General features: G+C 47.6%; 1 protein-coding gene across 1 annotated transcript; it reads right to left on the bottom strand.

Moving 5' to 3' along the window:
* LOC108633520 (translation initiation factor IF-2-like) lies at positions 15,100 to 17,777 on the bottom strand. The gene is made up of 2 exons (XM_018039194.1): positions 16,430 to 17,777; positions 15,100 to 15,610 (listed from the first exon to the last, which is right to left on the bottom strand). Exons 1-2 carry the CDS (start codon positions 16,683 to 16,685, stop codon positions 15,123 to 15,125), a joined length of 744 nt encoding a protein of 247 aa, XP_017894683.1. The 5' UTR covers positions 16,686 to 17,777; the 3' UTR covers positions 15,100 to 15,122.

Below are 18,552 nucleotides of genomic sequence, written 5' to 3'. Positions count from 1 at the left end.
ACACAAACACAACCACTCCATGCGATCACTTATGCATGGAATCTGAAAAATAAAGCAAACAAGTGCATATAACCAAACAGAAATAGAGAACAGAGAGAACAGAGTAGCTCTAGGAGTGGTTACCAGTGGGGAGAGGGGTGGTGGGAGGGGCAAGACAGGGGTAGGGGAGTAAGAGATACAAACTGCTACACATAAAATAAATAAGCACCAAGGATATATGGTACCGCACAGCACACAAAGCCATTATTTTGGAACAAATTTACATGGAGTGTAACCTAGAAAAATATTGAATCACTATGTTGTACACCTGGACAAATAAAATATTGTAAATTATACTTCAATAAAAAAGAATTGAATGTGTATATTGAATATTGTATATTCTGCTGTAAATTGTAAAACTAAGAAACACCTTCAAGAGATAATTACATAAACAGCAATCACACAGTAACTGTGGACTTAATGAACATTTCTGAGCATTAACAACTTGCTAAGGCATTTGTAATGGACTAAATTGTATCCCCTCCCCACCCCGTCCATATGTTGAAGGCTTTATCCTCACTGTGGCTTTATTTAGAGACAATTCCCCGGTGCCTCAGGCGGAACCTGCTACAATGCAGGAGACCTGGGTTCAACTCCTAGGTTGGGAAGAGTCTCTGAAAAAGGGAATGGCAATCCACTCCAGTATCCTTGCCTGGGAAATCCCATGGACAGAGGAGCCTGGTGGGCTACAGTCCATGGGGTCACAAAGAGTTGGACATGACTGAAAGATGAATGCTTTCACTTTCTTTAGGTAGATAATTAAGGTGAAACGGGGTCATGGGGAGAGGGGCTAACCTACTGGAAACCATGTTCCTAAAAGTAGAGGAAGAGGGCTTCCCTGGCGGTCCAGCGGTTAAGACTCCAGGAGTGTCCAATGCAGGGGCACGGGTTTGATTCCCGGTTGGGGAACTGAGATCTCTCATGCCTTGCGATGCAGCCAGAAAATTTTTTTAAATAAATAAACTAGTGAAAGAAGAGGAAGAGACGTCAAAGATCCCTCTCCATGGGCACACAGAGGAGAGGCCATGTGAGGTTGCAGAAGGGAAGCAGGAGTCTATCGGGCAGGAAGACAGGTTTATAAGCCAGAAGCCAAGCCTGCGGCACCTCGATCTCGGACTTGTAGCCTCCAGGACTGTGAGAAGGTAAATCTGTGTTATTTCAGCTTCCCAGTCTGCGGTATTCTGTGTGGCCACCGAGCTGACTCATAGAGGCTTCCCTCACATTATCTCTTTAAGTTCTCACCACCCTGAGGTAGGAATTATTACGCCAGTTTTACCAAGGGCAGCACTGAAGTTTGAAGGGATATGTAGATTGCGTAACACTCTCCCAGGCTTTTCACGTGCTGAGTCTGGGGCTCGCTGACCGCGATGTCCCCGCTGGCTCCACCACGGACAGTGACCGCCCCGTGGCTGCAGCCAAGGGTCCGCCTTCTGTCTTCACCGCGCTCCACGCAGCCGCAGTGTTGGACTCAGCCGTTCGCCCCTCTTCTGGACAGTGGCTCCCAGAGTCCACGCTCTCCGGTTTTCCTCCTACCGCTTTGGTTGCCCCTTTCTCAGCTGTGTTCTGTGCGCATCCCTGCATCTTGACGCTGAACGCTGCAGGACCCCGAGGCTCGGTTCTTGCGCCTCTTCGCTGTTTATCCGTAAGCACTCCCAGGTGATCTCAACAGGTTCCTGGTAATTGCTACCGCCTCAAACTGGTTCGCCTGCCTCCACGCTTGTGCCCCAAACGGTGACACAGCGGCCAAGGCATCCTTATTAACATGTGAGTCAGATCATGTCATTCTTTCGCTCAAATGCCTCCAACCGCTCTCTCCTCTACCTCGGAGGAGAAGCTGAAGTCTTGCTAAGGGCTCACAAGGTCCTTCACTCGGGGAGCCTCCACCTCCTGCCCCCAGCGTTTCTCAGTCTCTCTCCCGCCTCGTCTGGTTTCCCTCTCTTTTGCTTTTCTGCTCCGACCACACCAGCCAGTCTACGTTTCTGCCTCAGGGCCTTTACCCTTGCTGACTTCTCTGCCTGGGATGTTTTCTTGAGCCAAGGGACTTGGGAGTCACCTTATCCTCAGGACATCCCTGTCTAAGTGGTACATCACTGCTTTCCCAGGCATCCTAATTCCTCTTCTTCCTTTATATTTCCCTAAAGGCCCATACCATTGCCTAACATACTATATACTTTATCTTGTTCATAATCTGTTTCCTTTCTCTCGAATATAAGCTCCATAAGGGCGGAGATTTTATTCTTTATTTTCACTGTTCTAGTCCACAAATCTAGAACAGCTCATGGTACATGGAAAATACACAATGAATATAGGCTGAATAATGGAAAGAATCATACCATATTGCCTCATCTAGAGGTAATTACTAAGAATGAGAACGGTTATTGTGCAAAGAATTCCCAGCAGCTGTCTATGTCTCACACAGAAGAAAACTAGGAAAGTTAGATGTAAACCACTACACGAACGACTGGGTGATTTTTTTTTTAATTAAAAAAAATTTTAAATTAGACTGCATTTGCTTTACAATGTTGTGTTAGTGTGTGCTGTATAGCAAAATGAATCAGCTATACTTTCTATATATATATATCGTCTCTTTTTTATTTTTAAATTTACTTTTAGTTTTATTTATTTATTTAAAGCTTTTATTTAAGTATAGTTACTTTATGTGTTAGTTTCTACTGTATAGCAAAGGGAATCAGTTATATGTATACATATATCCCCTTTTTTATTTTTAAATTTACTTTTAATTTTATTTATTTACATTTTTGTTTAAGTATAGTTGCTTTACAATGTGTTAGTTTCTACTGTACAGCAAAGGGAATCAGCTATATGTATACTTATATCCCCTTTTTTTGGATTTCCTTCCTATGTGGAGCATTGAGTAGAAGTCCTGTGCTGTATACAGCAGGCTCTCATTACATACTTAGTAGTGTATATGTGTGAATCACAATCTCCCAATTCATCCCACCTCTGGATTAGATACAATTTTAAAAAATTATGAGACATTGAGGATTCTTAAGCATTGCAAACAAGCTAAATAAAGAAAAACAGTCGAATCTCTGAAGATAATGGACAATAGGATAAATTGTAAATCTGTCGGTTTTTACTATCTCAGTGTGGAAAGACAGAAGGAAGGATGGGTCAGCTTCTTGTGATCTTCCTTCTCAGGTATCTATGGCTAAAATAAATGTGCTTTTTAAAATCTGAGTTTTGGGCCTTTAAATATCCAAATGCAATATCCTTCCTGCTTAGAGGATTTTTGTAGACAACAAACAGCATTGTAAGGCTAATCCTTCTTTAAAAAAAATACAACAGCATACTTGTCTGTAAAGGTTATTATATAGAATCCACTCATAGGCTTGTATGAATCAGTTCCTTTAAGGAAATGTCATAATTTTAATGATTCCCCTGGATGTTATTGGCATGTGTTTATATAGCTGTCTTCAATGAAGCCAATAATGTGATTAAGTGGCATATTATATCCATGTCAGGCTGAAGGTACCCAGATTTTATAAGTTAGGGTAGAGAGTGAAATACAATGAGCTGAAAATGTATTGCCTAATAATCATGAATCTCAAATAGGATGGACTGTCCTATGGACCAAACTGTCTGCTTGCTGAGATTCCATCTGAAGGTGGTGAAATACATTAGACAGTGTCTTCTAGGCAGGTGCCTTGAGGTTTCTCAGCTGTACGTTTCAATTTTAGAAGCACTGTTTCCAGGCTGTGTTGTTTTGGAACCCATCTGACAGATATATGAATCTGACTCAAAGGGCTTTTAGAGCTGGAAGGGGCCTCAGAGATAATCGGCTCCACACTCTTGCTCTACAAGTCGGGAAATGTGACCTGGAGACATGAAGCAACTTGCCTGAGGAGGCGCGGGTAGCTTGTGGCGACGTCGACAGTAGAATCCCATTCTTCCAATTCCAGTCTCGATCTCTTTCCTTTATCCCACTCAGAAAACCCACACATTCCAGAACACTGTCAACTGAGCACCGCCTTACCTGCGACAGTAGGATATATGTATTGTATTAATACTTAAATGGATCATATGGCTTTGAGAAAGAATGGGTACATCGTGGGGATGGGAACTGGTAGAAATGACAAAACCTTAGTTATGCAAAGTGGATTGCAAATAATCTTGGCACCTTAATTTTCCATTCAACGGCCTGTGTCTCTGAAGCTGATCACGTCACATCTGTCACTCTGCCCTCTGTATCTTTAAAAACATTTTAAAATTATTATTTATTAGTTTTGGCTGCACTGGATCTTCACCGCAGTGCACGGGCCCTGGGGCCTGTGGGCTCAGTAGCTGCGGCCGTATGGGCTTACTTGCCTCTTGGCATGTGGCGTATTCCTGGGCCAGGGATCAAACCCATATCCCCTGCATTGGCAGGCGGATTCTTAACCACTGGATCACCAAGGAAGTCTTGTCTCTGCCTCTTGTTCTAAGGACACATATCTGTGGCTCTCACCACATACTTCCAATTATAGTTGGTAAAAATGTCTATACACTTCATTGGTTTCTTGGTACACAGAAAAATTGATTAACAGAACTATTAGTACTTAGGTAAGAATACATGAATAGTTTCTACACTTTATAGTTTCTATAAATCTGTTTCCTATTCAGTTAGATATTAGGCCATCTGGTAATGGAGAAAACGTTTGGAAATCCACCAAAGTTAGGCTGAAATGTTGCATTTCCTGCCTTTGGGGTTTGAATTTTTAAGTTTCATTTGGTAATAGATAGTGATCAGACCAAAATTAATAACTCCTTTGTATATATATATCCGCATAGGTAAGGGTACACATGTATATAATTCACAGAGAAGGACACATGTGGTATTAACCAGAGTGCTAGACTCAAGTTCCTCCAAGCAACTAGGAGTACAGTCACTTATCAAGTTGTTATATCAGGCATAGTGTGCTAGCTTATTAATATTCCAGCATAATGTATGAACAAACTGCTTTAGTTTGAAGAGTAAAGTGAAATAAATAATATCCTGAGACTATATTCCCACACATTTTACCATGGAAACATACACAACCATACAAAATCCCACTTACAAAATGCAGAATACTAGCAAAACCCATGGCATCCCATGGGTCCCAAGGACATGGTTTGAAGAACTCAATTTAAAATACACGTGCTTACTTTTTCTAGAACTATCGGTGTATCAGTTAGGATAATTTGGAGTCCAACTAAACTAAACAGTTTTTAACTCACATGCTCAAATAAGTTCTTTTTTCAGAATTATTTATTCATTTTTAGTTGCACTGGGTCTTTGTTGCTTTGTGCAAGCGTTCTCTAGTTGCAGCGAGTGGGGGCTACTCTTTGTTGAGGTGGACAGGCTTCTCATTATAGTGGCTTCTCTTGTTGCAGAGCCCAGGTTCTTGGTGCACAGGCTTCAGTATTTGCAGCTCTCGGGCTTAGCTGCTCCTCAATAGGTGGAATTTCCCCAAACTAGGGATCAAATCTTTGTCCCCTGCATGGGTGGGTGGATTCTTATCCACTGTGTCACTAGGGAAGTCCTTAAAAAGTTCTCAGGTAGGACACTACAGAGACAGTTAATTTAGCAGATTTAAAAAAAAAAAGTTCAAGACCTAGAATTCTTTCCTTTTTTCCATTCTGCTGTACCTTGCATGTGGGATCTTTCTTCATGGTCACAAGGTGGCTGCAGCAGCTCCAGACATCTCATCCCTTATATCCCCTAGGGTAACAAACAAAACCTAGCAGAAAAGATAAGGGCATAAACTTATTTTCTGTTCCTTTGTGAAGAAAACTACTCAGACTCCCCAGCCCCAATCAGATTTTTCCTTGTAAGACTGAAAATTGCATCATGTGCTCATTCCTAAACTAGTCACCAGAGCAACTGATCATCACTTAAATAAGTGGTTCTCAACCCAGGCTGCACACTAGCATCACTTGGAGTTTTCAAAAACTGTACAACTCTAGTCTGATTCATGAGAATCTCTGTAGGCCTGGGCATCAGTATTTTCATAGCTCCCCAGAAGATTCTGATGAACAGAGAGGGGTGGTCACACTTGTTTGAATGGCTATTATGAAAAAGGCAAGAAATAACACATGTTGGCAAGGAGGCAGAGAAAAGAGAATGCTTCTACACTGTTGCCGGGAATGTAAATGGAGCAGTCATTACAGAAAACAATCTAAAGGGCCCTCAAAAAATAAAAAATGCAGCTACCATATGATCCAGTAGTTCCACTTCTGGGCATTTATTCAAAGAAGTCTAAAACACTCACTTGAAAAGGTTATGCACCCTGGGGCTTCCCTGGCGGTCCACTGTTAAGACTCTGATTCCACTGCAAGGGGTATGGATTCTATCCCTGGTGGGAACTAAGATCCCACAAGATATGAAAACAAACTAAGTGTCCATCAGCTGATGAACAGATAAAGAAAATGTGTGATATATATAAATAGAAGTTGTTCCTTCGTTTAACCATGTATTATTATAAATAGAATATTATTCAGTCATAAAAAGGGAAAATCTTGTCATTTGGAACAACATGGATGGACCTTGAGGGCATTATGCTAAGTGCAATCATAGAAAGACAAATACTGTGTGATCAATTATAAGTGAAATCTAGAAAAGAAAGAAACAAGAAAAGAGCTCACAGATACAGAGAATAAACTGGTGGTTGCCGGAGCAGGAGGTCCTTTTGGGTGGAAGGAGTTAGAAGGTACAAAATTTTAGTTATGAAATGAATGTCTTGGGGATACGATGTACAACATGGTGACTATAGTTAATAGTTATTAATAGTTACTATTAACTATAGTTAATAGTTAATAATACTGCATTGCATATTTGAAAGTTGCTAAGAGAGTAGATCTTAAAAGTTCTCATCACAAGGAAAAAAACGTGTGACTATGTATGGAGATGAATGTTAACTAAATTTATCATGAAAATAATTTCACAATATATACAAATATCAAATAATTACCTTATCTACCTGAAACTAATACAATATTGTATGTCCATTATACCTCAATAATAATTTTTAAATGGTAATAATAAAACAAAAACTTCTGAATAAAAGAAAATAATGAGGAGTGAGAACCAGTAAGTAGTCTAACTCTTAGATGAATCAAGATTCCCCCTCTTGGTTAAGGGAAGGACCAGCCCTTCTTGAGACCTGTGGTTGAGTTGCCTGAGAACTGAATAAAATCAGGATTCTGTTATCAGGGAAGTGAGGAGACAACGGCTTTGCCACTTGATCGTGGAATGAGGGAAAAGATTTAAGAACTAGTCAGAGCTCTAGAAGCAGCTGTCGCTAATACACATTATAAACACTGAAGATGGTTTCACTTTTGAAGTTACGTCAGTTACTGCATACTCATTGGCCATAATATCAATAGAAAATGAATTCCTTCTTGTCTCTTGGGCTCAGAGCTACTCAGACACCGAGAAGCAGGTTTGTCAAGATGACAGAGGACCAAGGTAATGGGTTTCAATGATGAAACAGGAAATTCATTCATGAGTTTTGGGCACATGTCCAAACTTACTACTTAGCCAGAAAATGGGATAGCTAGTTTTTCCTACTTCTGCTTTACTATCCTCAATGAGAGGGACCAAATGTTAGATTAAATGGGATCCTAGAGAAAATCGGCTCCCCTGTTCTCCCCACCCTGCCAAAGTGCCACTCATTTTCACCTTGGGAGAGAAGGAAGCACAGAGAAGTTACGCAACGCTGGAGATTACGTCAGAAGTCTGTGGCAAACGTAAGACCTTTTCTCCACATTTCTTCTGCCCTGTCTTTGGCCCTCGTTCTTAAAATAATTGCAATCGTTTCTCTGATTATCTAAACTGCACAGAAGGTACTAAATATTTAGCTTTAAGACTCAGTTTTCTAAAGGGACACATGGGGGCAGCAAATGTTTAGAAAAAAATTTCACTTCTACTGCGCACGCGCTCGTGTGTGTGTGTGTGTGTGTGTGTGTGTGTGTGTGTGTGTGTGTCCAGAAAATGTTTAGGAATGGGGTATTTGGGGGAGTTTGTTTTGTTTTTTGATGGTATTGACATCACTATGATCCATAAGTTACAACGTGGTGCTGGGGACTTCAGAGAAAGTGAAGGTTGGCGAGATTCAATTTTGCTCCCAACTGCGCCACTGGTAAGAGATTATGAAAAGCTACTTCTCACTAGGAAGCATGTCTTCAGGATGTTTATGAATATTGAACGACACCTTCCTTGTAGAAGTTAATGAGATTATGTTTCACACAGACTGTAACAAGTATGGAAGAACTTACTGAAGACTTTCTTTAGCTATAATAATAACCCATCTTCATTGCTATGATTACTGATGAAGAAAACATTTTCTTTTACGGTTCCTTCTATTTTTTATTTCCCCACTCATTTAACACTTTATTTCTTATCACTCCCAGTAACTCCCAAATAGTGATTTCTGAGTTATTATGCCTGCTTTCCATTTTGTGCCACAAAATGTTAGGCATCTGTCTAGACAATGTTCAGGAGACATTAAACAGACAGGTAGCTGCAGGCAGATTCAGCCCGAAAATTCGCACTTTCTGGTTTTCTTGTGAATTCAGTGGAGGCAGCACTCATTTATAGGAAAGAGTTATGAATGAAAAGTCACCCTAAGACTCAAGAAGCCATTTCTCCAGCATCATCCAGAATCAAGGCTTTGGAGGTCATTTCTATCCACACTAGTTGTTTCCCACCTGCAGTGAATGATGGACACAGAGCTCATACTTAATCCTAACCCTTTTAAAGCAGACACACTGGATGCTTGGGTTTACACACATGTAGTGAAAAAGGTATTTTAATCAGGCCTCTAATCCTGAGCACAATCAGGACACAATATCCTGGACCAGCTCAGTAAGGAAGAGATGTGATGAGAAGGGCCCTCAGTCTGGACCCTAGTTCTTCTGACTGCCTTGGCCATTAACAAACTGAACTGCGCTCAGCTCAGTTTACACACCTGTGCTGGGCTCAGAAGACATACGTTAGTGGTGAGGAGCATTCCAATGAGAGCTTGAAGGCTCTGAAATTCTGAGACTCTGATGGTTTCTGCCTCAGTTTATAACTGCGGACACATGCCAAATTCACTCTCTTTGAGAGGTTTGACTTTGGCTGCTTCTGAATGTCACAGATCAGGTCCTCTCTATCTAGTGCTGGCACTGGGCCATATCAGAGCTGCCAAAGCCAGGAAATCCTACTGTTTGAAGAAGTTTTGCTGTGTGAGCTTCTCTCTCTAGCAGTAAAAGAAAAACCAAAAACAGTGTTTAAAATTTTGTCAATATCCTGGGGAGGTTTTGTGTAAATATTTGAATGCAATAAGGATATGTAAAGTATACATATATATATATATTTTTACATATTTTGCTTAACATGAATTTCATATAATGATTACCTGATTACTCCAACCATGAAAGGAGAAAATACATATTTAAACAATTTTGTAGGCACTTATCCTTTATTCTGTACACTTGAGAGGGTCATTCAAGCTCTAATTTTACAATAAAAAAAAAAGAAGAGTGAGAGGGAGAGTCAAGATGGAGGGAATATATAAAAATATATATATACACATAATATGCACACCCCTGGAGAAGGGAATGGCTGCCCACTCCAGTATGCTTGCCTGGAGAATCCCATGGAGAGAGGAGCCTGGCGGGCTATAGTCCATGGAGTGGTAGAGTTGGACATGACTGAGCAACTTTCACTTCATATATGCACACATCTATAAGTATATACACACACACACATACACACACACTTATGGCTGATTTTCATTGTTGTGTGCCAGAAACCTATACAACATTGTAAAACAATTACCTTCCAATTAAAAAAAAAAAAAAAAACAAAAAAAAACACAAAAATTAAGATAGCTGGAAATTAAAAGCAGTCAGATGTTATTATCATCTGAGTCTTTGTTCAACTCAAGTGTCTTGACAACCAGTTTTTCAAATTTGGAAGTAAAGTATTTAAACCGAAGGCCACCTGTAACTTGGGTATTTTAACTAGTAATTCTCCAATGGAAGAGACAAATCAGAAGGGAACTGTGTGTATAAACTGTCAGGTTCTGGTGTTTGTTTTCAATCACTTCCCAAGGAAGAGCTTCCCTTTCATTCTTCTAAGCACCACTCTTCACATTTGTACAGGGAAATTATATAATTCTCACATCCTCAGTGTCGGGGCTGAGATGATCTAATGTGAAAGGCTGTTACACAATTTATGTTGTAAGATTCAGAAAGAATACATTTTGAGTTTGGAAACAGATGAAAGGTGCCATGTCAATTTTTAAAAAACCTTATGCATTTGATCTGGCCTTGTTCCATCGTCAACTTACAGTCTGAAGGCAACTTGAGATATAGAAAGAAGTACAGAAAAACACAAAGCCATTTGTACAATGCCTCCCCAAGATTCCATAGCCATATGAAGTACTATTTTATTGAAAAAATAGAGACTTAAAAAGAAGCCAAAACCCAAACACCTAACATACATCTTTAATTTTTGCATATGTAACTGGAAATCCGGAGGAGGCTGGCCTATTATCTTGAGATATTTGATAAATAATCTTGCAGGGGTGGGAGGGAGGATCTGGAGGGAGTGGATATAGGCATACATATAGCTGATTCACGTTGTTGTATAGCAGAAACTAACACAACGTTGAAAAGCAACTATCCTTCAGTTAAAAAAAAAAATCTTGCACAGCCTTAAAACACACACAGCAGACACCTTCATGCGTTGCCAGCCTTTCAGCATCTTGGGCAAAAGCAATGAACCTGCATTAGTAAGAAATTGCAAGACATTAAGACGTGGAAGTCTGGAAGGTTTCAATGGCAAACGACTTTGCTCTGCTGAAGAATGTGGTCGCTTAAAAAAGCAGTGGAGTCTGGTGATCGCGGGGAACCATGGAGCGCATCCTCGGGGGCTTCCTCGAGGAAGGCGGGAAAAGGCTGAGAGTGGTCGCCACTTTTGGAAGGAAGGCCTTACCGCGTGTTTCTAAATGAAAGTGACAGATCCTTGAGAAAAGTCTTAGAGTACGCATTTCAGCCTGTTCCGCCATCAGGGAACTTGGACAAGACAGAAAGTAAGCGGAGCCTCGTCTAAGTCGATCTAGCACCCGGGACCGCTCCGGGCAGCGGCCGATGGGGGAAATTGAAGGACTTGCGCCAAGGGAGCCGGGCCAGAGCCCTCGCCGCTGCTGCGTTCGCCAATGGCTGAAAATTTGAGCCTCCTTTCCCAGACTCCCAGGAGACTTGCATCAGCTTAGGAGACTCTCTGTCTCCACCCGCCGCTAAATCCTGAATGGGGATGAGCGCCTTCTGCTCCCCGCCCCTGGCCTGCCCGGCGCCGGAGCGCCCTCCGGCCCGCGCTCAGCGGGCAGCGTCCTCCCGCCGGGCGCCCCTACTCCCCGGGAGCGTATTCGGGGCCGCGCTGAGGGGCAGCGGCGGCGACGGGATCCCGGGCGCTCGGCTTGCCATCCTCCCCCGTGCGTCCCCTCGCGCCGCCGCGGGGCGACCCCCACCTGTTTCCCCAGATGAATTTCCAAGAAAAGGACACGTGTCTGTAGCCCCGAGGGTGAGCAGGCCCCACCTGGACACACACCCTGCTCTAGATTTCATGGCCCGCAGGACAGCGGCGGGTGAGGCCCCGAGGGCCGGGCGCGCTCGCCGGCAGCCAGTGCCGCCCTGGAGCCTCTCCCTAGCCGGCCCGGCCAGACTTTGGGTCCAACAACCTCACCACTTGCCCTCAGGGGTGCTGGGGGAGGCCCTGGGACGCTGCGAATGGGTGCGCCATTGATCTGCAAACTCAACCCGACGAGTCTAGGGGTGGGAGGGAGTGAAGAGCGGAGGTGTCCCTCCCCAGACGCAGGCAGAAGCGGGCGACAGGAGGATTCGCGCTTTTCGGACCTGAGATTCAGAGGACACGCACGCGGCCCGAGCAAGTGAACCTGACACGCCAAGCGTGTCGAGGAGTTGGGATGCCGGGAGGGAAGCGGCGGACGAGGGAAGAAGTGCTTCTTGGCACAGAGGAAGAGGCCTGGAGCTCAGAGTCACAGCTGACCCCAAGAAAAACCCAGGTGTGCTTCTAAGCCTGTATCTCGAGAAAACAGTCGACGCCGCCGAGAGAGGCGGGGGAGCGCTAAGCTTGGTCGGCTTTTTCTGAGCGGTGATGTTGAACTTGTTCTTAAGTTGGTTACCTCTAATGCAAGTTGCTTGAGAGATTCACACACCTCACCACACCTAGGACCGGGTCATGCCCTGTTTTCTCAAAGATCGAGACAGGTAGAGGTGGCATCTCAAGTTTCTCTCAAGGCCGAAGATGAAGGAAGAATGGCTGGGGACTGGAACATCAGCCTCCAAACTCTCTCAGATAGAGGCACACATTTCCCTAGGTCAGTGGGTCTCAAGTTTAAGTCTGCACTAGCATCCTCGGGAGGGTTAGTGTTGTACTCTTGGTTGGGCCTGACCCTCAGAGCTCTCAGTGGAGCTAAAGTGACCCCTGAGAATTTGCATTTCAGGGAGGAGCCTGATAGACTGTAGTCCATGGGGTCTCCAAGAGTTGGACCCGACTGAGCGACTTCACCTTCACTTTTCACTTTTCTGCATTGGGGAAGGAAATGGCAACCCACTCCAGTTTTCTTGCCTGGGGAATCCCAGGGATGGGGGAGCCTGGAGGGCTGCCGTCTGTGGGGTCCCACAGAGTCGGACACGACTGAAGCAACTTAGCAGCAGCAGCAGCAGTAAGTTCCTAGGTGATGCTCTCTTGCCAGTCCTAGCACCACACTTTGACAGCCACTGTCTATGCCACTGGTTCCCAAATTTGGTTGTACAGTGCAGTCACCCCAGACACTTTAAAAACTACTTATGGTTGAGTCCTACACCCAGAATGGACTTCCCTTGGTGGCTCAGCGGTAATGTATCCACCTGCCAATACAGGACAGGTGGGTTAGGAAGATCTTCTCTGGGTTGGGAAGATCTGCTGGATAAGGAAATGGTAACCCACTCCAGTTTTCTTGCCTGGAGAATTCCACGGACAGAGGAGCCTGGTGGGCTATGAAGTCTATGAGGTCATAGAGAGTCGGACACAACTGAGCAACTAAACCGCCACCACCACCACCTACCCTCAAAAGTTCTGATTCACCTGATCTGGGGGCCACCTGAGCATCAGGATTTAAACCTCTTTAGGTGATTCAAACATGCAACAAAATTCTAACACCACTGTCTTAAATCACCCATTGCCTCAGACAACTTTTGTGGGGGAAAGGGAGAGAGGCACATTCTCTCATCCTGCTTTTGCTGACTTTGCCGGCTATGGGGCCAGCTTCCCAGTCTTTGGAAAGGAAAACCCTTTGCCTTACAGGTGTTTTGCCAGTGACACAAGCAAGGTGTTGAATGTCCACTTTCATCAATCAAACATTCATTATAAAGGATGAAACAGTTCTCCCTAAGACTTTAAAGATGCAAATGACAATTTAACATTGGTAATTCTGCCTGTACTATATGGAAGCCCCGTTAGCTACTGGGGTTCAGGGTGGAGGGAGCCAGAGTGTAGGGTTAGTGATTGAAGGCTTTTCAGTCTGGACTTATGGAGAGTGAGAGTCCCCAATCCAGGGTGGATCCGCAGGCACTGCATCCAAACAGGCCAAAGGCTGACCTGCACGTTAATATTGGCTTCAGGGGAAAATCTCACTTGCCCTTGGCTAGAAGAGTCAGGGTGAGGAGAAGTGGTATTGGATGTCCAATATTGCTCAGGCACAAACCTAAACTCTGGCCATATTATGCTGAGTTGATGATTTCCAGGCTGAAGGGTCAGGGTCGGCTTGTTCTCTTTGCCCTTTGGAGGGCAACAAGAGAAGCAGAGGCACCAGCACCTCGGAGGAACCTGCGCCCCAACTGCCACTCTGCCCGCCCCCCACCACTGCCACCTTGCTATGAATGAGTTTGGCTGCTTAACGGATGGTGGCTCAGAGGTTAAAGCGTCTGCCTGGAATGCGGGAGACCCGGGTTGGATCCCTGGGTTGGGAAGATCCCCTGGAGGAGGAAATGGCAACCCACTCCAGTACTCTTGCCTGGAGAATCCCATGGACAGAGGAGCCTGGTGGGCTACAGTCCATGGGGTCACAAAGAGTCCGATAGGACTGAGCGACTTCACTTTCACCTGGTTCTAGAGAGGGATGGAGATAATAAACCAAGAGATGGAGTCCTCACAGGACTCCATTGTAACTTGTAACTTCCCATTGTAACAAGTAAAACTTGTTACATTGTAACTTGTAACTTCCCAAAACTTCTGCCTTTCCTGGCCATTTGGCAGGTACTTAAGTTGGGCTTCCCTGGTGGCTCAGATGGTAAGGAATCCGCCTGCAATGTGAGAGACCTGGTTTTGATCCCTGAGTTGGGAAGATCCCTTGGAGGAGGGCATGGAAGTCCACTCCAGGATTCTTGCCTGGAGAATCCCATGGACAGAGGAGCCCGGGGGGCTACTGTCCATGGAGTCCCAAAGAGTCGGACACGACTGAGTGACATGAGTTATCAGTGACCAGTTAACTCTCTCTGTCCTTAACCCTCCCCTCATCCAAGAACAAATACATGGGGAGGGGGACATGGGGGTTAAGGGGAGCAGAACCCTCCCCACAGTTAGGAATTCCTGAAGACTGTCCTTTGGGCCCTGTAGACCCCTTGGGGGAGAAAGAGACGGAAAGAGACCTTGAAGTTTCTAAGAAGGCATGCTTCCCTTCTCTGCCCATCTATTTGTATAGAGGAGAGGGGGACTGGGGAGCGTCTTGGAAGACACCCCATCGCCCCAGTGGAGGAGGGGCGATGCGGATTCCAAAGAGTCAAGAGGGCGATCCGGTGCCCGGCCGAGTCAGTTCCCAGCGTGGACTCCTCTGTCACACCCCCGCGCCAGCGCTCGGACTACCCTCTGTTTCCCTGGCCTGGAGGGACATGGCTTGTCCAAGCGGTTTTCCCTGGAAGAGTTGGGAAAGTTCCCCTTTCCTTTGCGGGGACCCCCCCCCCCCCGCCACCATTGCGCCCCTCACCCGCTCCAACACACACACACACTCCTCGAGCTTCTTCGCCAGGGTTTCCCTCCAGGGCAGATTACTTTATGACAGGGTGTGATAAGTGGTGATTTTGTTCCTCTTTTGATGGAAGGATTGCTTTGTAAACAGAAGCGCAAACTCGTTACGATAGTGGTTCCGCACCAGTGCGCGGCGGCCGCCCCGGCCCAGCGGGCGGCGGAGGCTGCGGCTGCACCTGTCTCCCAGGGCCGGGAGGGACCCGGGCCGCGAGTGGCGGGGCCGCTCCGAGCGCAGCCGCGATCCTCCGGGCCTCCAGGGCACCTCTAGGCTCTTGGCCTCTGGGCCTCCAGGCTTGCTGCCGTCCTCGGGCCTTCTGAACCCACTCCTCCGCGAACTCCCCGCTGGACTTGCGCGCCTGGAGGTACAGCGGTGGGCGCACGTCGGTTCTCGCGGCGGCCCTTCCGCATTCTCCCGCGGAACCGGTGGTAAAGAGGGTTGGCTGCTTCTGTAGTTAGTGGTAACCGTATTCCTTTGCCCGAGTCCAGCTGGAGGTTTGAGCGGGTTTTCGTGAGCTGGAGGGAGGAATCGCTCAAGGTGAAGGCCTCAGATTCTGGAGCGGCAAGAAGCCTGTCCATTCCCCTCATCCTTTCCCCCTCCCTGAGTGGTCCAGCCCTCCCCTTCGCTGGTCAGCCTGAAAGGGACCACTTTATCCTTTGAGGGACCCAGTGAAGACCCCAAACTGACTTAGGCTCTCTCAGGCCTAGACGCCAGGAAGGTGAGCTTCTGCAGGAGAAGCTGGGGGCGAGGAGCAGTGGGTGGGCATTCATTCTCTCCCAATAACCCAGACTCCTCCTCTCAGGGGCAGGCGAAGCCGGGACCACTGCAGGTGTGAATGTGTGAGTTAACCCATTGCTCAGATCTGGATTTCCAAATCCCTTAAGGAGCTTCTGGGGGGAGGTTGGCACTTCATGATGAGTGAAAAGGCGGGAATATTCCTGGAGGTTGTAGGGTGGAGTGAATGCCCTTCCAGGATGACATTTGCCCTGAGGGAAAGGCTAGCCCCAGTGCAACTTTGGAGGTGGTGGAACCGGGAGCGGGGCATTACCGGCTGGGAACAGATGCCACCCCGCTCTCGGGGGACACCAGGGGCCTCCGGGAACCTGAGCACAGCATTACTTGAGTGGGAGCTCGCTGCAGTCTGACCCCAAGTCCTCCCACCCTCAGAAAAGTTCCAGACTGGACTTCGAGTCCCAGGATCGGTTAGCGGCAAAACCAGCTTTGTGGGATCCCGCTGATCTCTCCCCGCTAACCCGGGAAAGGAGACAGAGATGGGGGGAGGGAAGGAGGAGCTTAAATTTTTTCGGATTTGCAGGAGGCCTGAGGCCCCGTACCGGAGGTTGCTTGGGCGCTTCGACGGTTGCCAAGAGCAGTTAGTGGCCGTGGGCCTGTCTTGGCACTGGGCGCAGCTGGCACCTTGGGGAGGCTGATTAGAGCTTGGGCGCTGGATGAAGCTGCGAGGTGTCCCTCTTCTCGCCCTCGCTCCCCAGGGCGCCTCCCTCCTGGAGGCGGCAGAATCAGGCTGGTTCCAGCCACCGAGGAGGTCAAGGTGGAGAAAGGCCCCGCAGGGCGAAGCCGGTACGCGAGCATGGGCAAGGGCGCACGCTCGGGCGGACGAGGGCTGTCAGTGGGGAGGCGCAGGAGGAGCTGTTGGCCGCCATGTCCGGCGGCGGTGCGCCTGAGGAAGGAGCGATGGCATAGACACCTTCTAGAAGAGAACCGGTCTCGGGCGCCGTGAGGGTGCGGGCCGGGGCAGGGCGGCCTTGGGCGGGCTCAGCAGCCTCTGGCGCACCGCATGCGCGCCTCGCCAAGCGCTTTGCGTCCGCTTTCCTCGCGAGGTCTCAACACATTCCCCATTTTACAAGTGAGCAAACTGAGGTTCAGACAAGTCAGTAAACGTAAACCGACTAAGCTGAGTTCGGACCCCCAGGGGTCACACTCCCGGGGCAAATTCTAGCTCCCGGATTCCTCGAGTCCCTACCGCTGCCCCCACCCCGGTCCCTGTCCCCGGCCTCTGAGCGGACTCCAGGGGCCCTCACGCCGAAGGCCTGGGCTGCTACACTTCCAAACTGTGCTGTCCCCTTCCAGGCCACCCTGCAAGGCGCCTTGGCTTCGCGCTTAAGCACGCTAGCAGCTTTGCTTCCCTTCCCAACTCCCTCCAAACTACCTAAGTTGGCAACACTTCGGGCCCCATCTCGGCCCTGGCACCGGCCCGCCGGTCCTTCCTCGGGTGGGCCTGGCCCAGTCAGCCGGGTCCCCGGTCCCTCCAGCTCTCACACGCCTCAGAGGGGGAAGCCAGGCTCCCCGGGCCTGAACCTGGGCTCCCTTCAAAGGGCGCACAGCACCTCCCGCCGGAGACTCTTCGAGCTACAGGCGCGACCTCGGCGTGCGTTGGGCTTTCTGAAGAACTGGGTTTTCACCAAACTATTTTGACCGCTGGAAAAAGCCGGAGGTTAAAGATAGACGTGAATGGGTTAAAAAAAGTCCTAATTTAAGTTGCTTAAAATTCGCTGAAAAGAAAAAAACCCAACAAACCCACAAACAAAACCCAAACTTGTTGAGCCAGGTTCTAAGGCAGGTCCAAGAAAGTTTCCAATCAGCTAGAGAGAATCGGCGCGGGCTCCAAGTCCCGCAGTCCAGGGACGATGGATACGCCCGGGTGACACCACCACACCGCCCTTGGGACGGTCAGGAGGGTGCAAGGCCTTTGGGGCCGCCCCCAGGAGAGAGGCTCTTAGGGGTTCTAGAAAGGGGAGGTTTTGTTGTGGGGACAAGTCCTTCCCCTCAGCGCGGAGCTGATCTTTCGCCCCACATTTGCCTGACTCCTCAGAGAAGAGGATTTGAAATCGGTTCTTTTTTCCTCTCTCGGTCCTCGCGACGGCAGCCTCGGACACCCCCCCCCCCGCCCCGTCCCAGGGGTCCCAGGCCCAAGCCCAGGACTGGCGGCGGCCAGACCCGGGCTGGCACCGTCGCCTGGGGGCCCAGAGCCTCAGCCCCTTCGCCTCGCCTCCCTCCCGGCCAGGTGTGGTTCCCGAGCAGGTGAGCTCCGAGGGAGCCCCGAATCCTGCGGCTTCTTTTCAAGCTCCCTTCTAATTAGAAGACAGCGGTGAAATCATTTGAGTGATTTTATCTGTCATGGGAAAGCAAACCCCAGCCCAAACCTCAGTGGCCCAGCCCAGAACCACCGACGCCCCCGTCGTCCCTCTAAAAAGTTTTAGTGGGGGGGCGGGCGGGAAAGAGCTAGGAAGCCATGGAGGAGTGGGGGAGGGGCGGGAACCCGTGAAAGTGAGAGACCAGGGTGCACTTAAAATAGAAGCGTCAGTGTCTGAGTGCGCAAATGCGTGTGTGCATGTGTGTGTGCGCGCGCGTGTTTGACTGTCTGCAGTGGGAGGAGATTAAACCTGAAAACCAGAAATGAAACAGAACCGTGAACGTCTTCACCTACTGAGAAACACTT

Source organism: Capra hircus, chromosome 23 (assembly GCF_001704415.2).
Source record: "Capra hircus breed San Clemente chromosome 23, ASM170441v1, whole genome shotgun sequence".
Lineage (NCBI taxonomy): Eukaryota > Metazoa > Chordata > Mammalia > Artiodactyla > Bovidae > Capra > Capra hircus.
The sequence above is the reverse complement of the archived record's forward strand: the minus strand, read 5'-3'. Positions and strand labels throughout refer to the sequence as shown.